At 34.9% G+C, this 2,431-nt stretch overlaps 1 protein-coding gene across 1 annotated transcript; it reads left to right on the top strand.

The window, feature by feature from the left end:
• Positions 1-352: 352 nt before the first annotated feature.
• Positions 353-2,431, top strand: LOC136234079 (uncharacterized). Its single transcript, XM_066023843.1, has 4 exons — positions 353-534; positions 677-823; positions 1,327-1,529; positions 1,624-2,431. The coding sequence occupies exons 1-3, from the start codon at positions 476-478 to the stop codon at positions 1,514-1,516; spliced, it is 396 nt and encodes a 131-aa protein (XP_065879915.1). The 5' UTR covers positions 353-475; the 3' UTR covers positions 1,517-1,529; positions 1,624-2,431.

Here is a 2,431-nt window from a genome sequence, read left to right as displayed (position 1 = left end):
GGTTAAATTTTTAATTTTGTTTGGAAGTTTAAATATGGAAGGGAAGGAAAGTTAAATTTACTCTAGAGACACAATTTTTTTTTTTTAAATTTTACCTTACTTCCATTAACCCCAATTTTGGAGGTTAGAGTTTGGAGGTTGAAGGAAGTAAACATTTAACTTCCATTTACTCTAAAAAAAATCAATTCAATAGACAAGGTTAATTTAATATTTAACATTTTTTAACATTCGATTACTCCCGTTTCTATTAACCTCCTCCCAAACAAGGGCTAAGGTTATTATTGTCTTTTATATTTTTATATAAACAAACTTATGCTTAACTTTAGGTTAACTCATCTCTGCCTCCTTTCCTCCTTCTTCAGCCTCTTCCGTTCTCCTTGGTGAAATGTCATTGCTTCATCTGTAAGTCCATCTTCATCGTGCTAGTCCTCGGCAAGAAATATTTATACCTCTAGGGGCTGGGAATAGGAAGCTCATGAAAGTCAGAAAGATATCTTACGCCTGGCTTCCTAACTTCCATAATATCACTGAGCGGTAATAAGAATCTTTGATCTTTTCTTCTGTTATAAAAAGATCTGTCTAACTTTGATTGTTTAATTTGTGATTAGGGAGAAATCTGAATAGATCTAAGTACTTTCATATGATGATTTTAAGTTAGTTAAATCATTCTTTGCAGGAAAAAGGATGGTCAAGAAACCGAAGAAAATCCATATCAAGATATGGGTGCTTCAACCAATCTTTGGAGAACTCATCCTAGTAATGATTGCAGAATGTGGCCATCGAAATTTTTCATTCTCAGACCTCAGATGAATGGAGACTCCAGGTAAGTTGGCACTGCCCCCTCCTATTGCCTATTTACAAACAGGCAAAATTTTAGAATACAAGAAAGTAGATAAATTGTTTTCTAAATTCCCTTGTCTGTAATATTTTTTCTCTATTCAAAATTTGTTGGATTGAATACTTTTAGCCCTTGTTTGGGAAGAAGTTAATGGACGGAAATGAAAGGAGTAAGAGAATGTAAAATATCACATTAACTTTGTTTGTGAAATGTTGTTGGAGTGTAATGAATGTTAAGTGAAAGTTAAACTTTTACTTCCTCTAACCTCCAAACTCTCACCTCCAAATTTGGAGTTAATGGAAGTAACAGAAACTTAATGTTCATTATGATATGATTTATGTTAAACTTTGTATGAGCAAATGCGTTGTTCAATCCGAATGAAAATAAAATCGTTCTACTGATTAACAGTTTATATATTTATTTATTTTATTCTTAACTTGCATAATTATTGACCCTTAAAATCATTTATTTCTTTGGTGCTTTTGCAGTGTGCAGGGCAATGAGGTTGAAGAAATGGTAAAGAAACAAGAGGTTCATTTCATTGCTTGGAAAGAGCAATTAGAGAGAGAACAAAAGAACGAATGCCCAAAAAAGCTTGTTGCAAGAGGAGCTAAGGACTTAAAAAACAGAAGAGAGATGATCTGCAACAAGAATATTATGAAAAGCAGAAAAGGTTAAAAACCAATTTGAGGTATTTTTCTTTTGAATCCTCTTAAATTGAATAGCCTAATGCTAGTTGAATGTTCGTTATGATTTATGTTAAACTTTGTAACTGGAATATGCAGGCCAAAATTAAAGATCATATAGCTCAGAAGGAAGAATATCTTGATGAAGCAACCTCATTTGCAGTCTAATGTGATTATTTTTCCATGGGACTGCTGATGTGTTACCAAAGTAACACCGTCTTCTTTTTTCGGCAGTTGTTTATGCGTCTCTGCAGCCAGAGCACCGCCACATGTATGATATGTATTTAAATCACCAACTTGGTGCTCATTGGTTGTCGTCTGGCTACGGGTTTTGTATTATTTTCCCCTCTTGCAATTTTTGTGAGGTGTTCTTGATCTCTTTATTGTTGAGGCTTTCACTTGGGTTAAGATAGAATCAGAAGATTGCTGTCAACTTTAAGGGCAAATGGAGATAGCATTTTGTGCACCTATTTTTTCTTGTCTGGCTATGTCATTTGAAAATGTCACGCAGGATGTGGAAGGGTAATGTGTCCATGCTTCTTTGTTTACTTTCACTTCCATAGCCACCATGATTGCAGAAAGTTGCCGGCGAAACTCCCTTCTCAGACTGAGGACGGAATGAGGAAGGGCCATCAAATGAAGAATATGGAGCAATTAGACTTTGGTTTGGCTGTAACTCAACAAAAGTCTTCCTCAATGGAGCTAGTTTATTTTTAGTTGTACTCTGATTCCTAAGTCACTTTGAGGTACGACTTGGGGATGAAGACAACAATAAATCCAAGTTAAGATGTAAGCTTAATGAAAAATGAATGAAATAGTGTACATTGAGTTGAGCTTATTCTATTTATATTGTGATTGAGAAGGGTGTGGTACGTGTCACCAATTGATAGGTGAACGTGCACCCGGA

This window comes from Euphorbia lathyris, chromosome 6 (assembly GCF_963576675.1).
Source record: "Euphorbia lathyris chromosome 6, ddEupLath1.1, whole genome shotgun sequence".
NCBI classification, from domain to species: domain Eukaryota; kingdom Viridiplantae; phylum Streptophyta; class Magnoliopsida; order Malpighiales; family Euphorbiaceae; genus Euphorbia; species Euphorbia lathyris.
The sequence above is the reverse complement of the archived record's forward strand: the minus strand, read 5'-3'. Positions and strand labels throughout refer to the sequence as shown.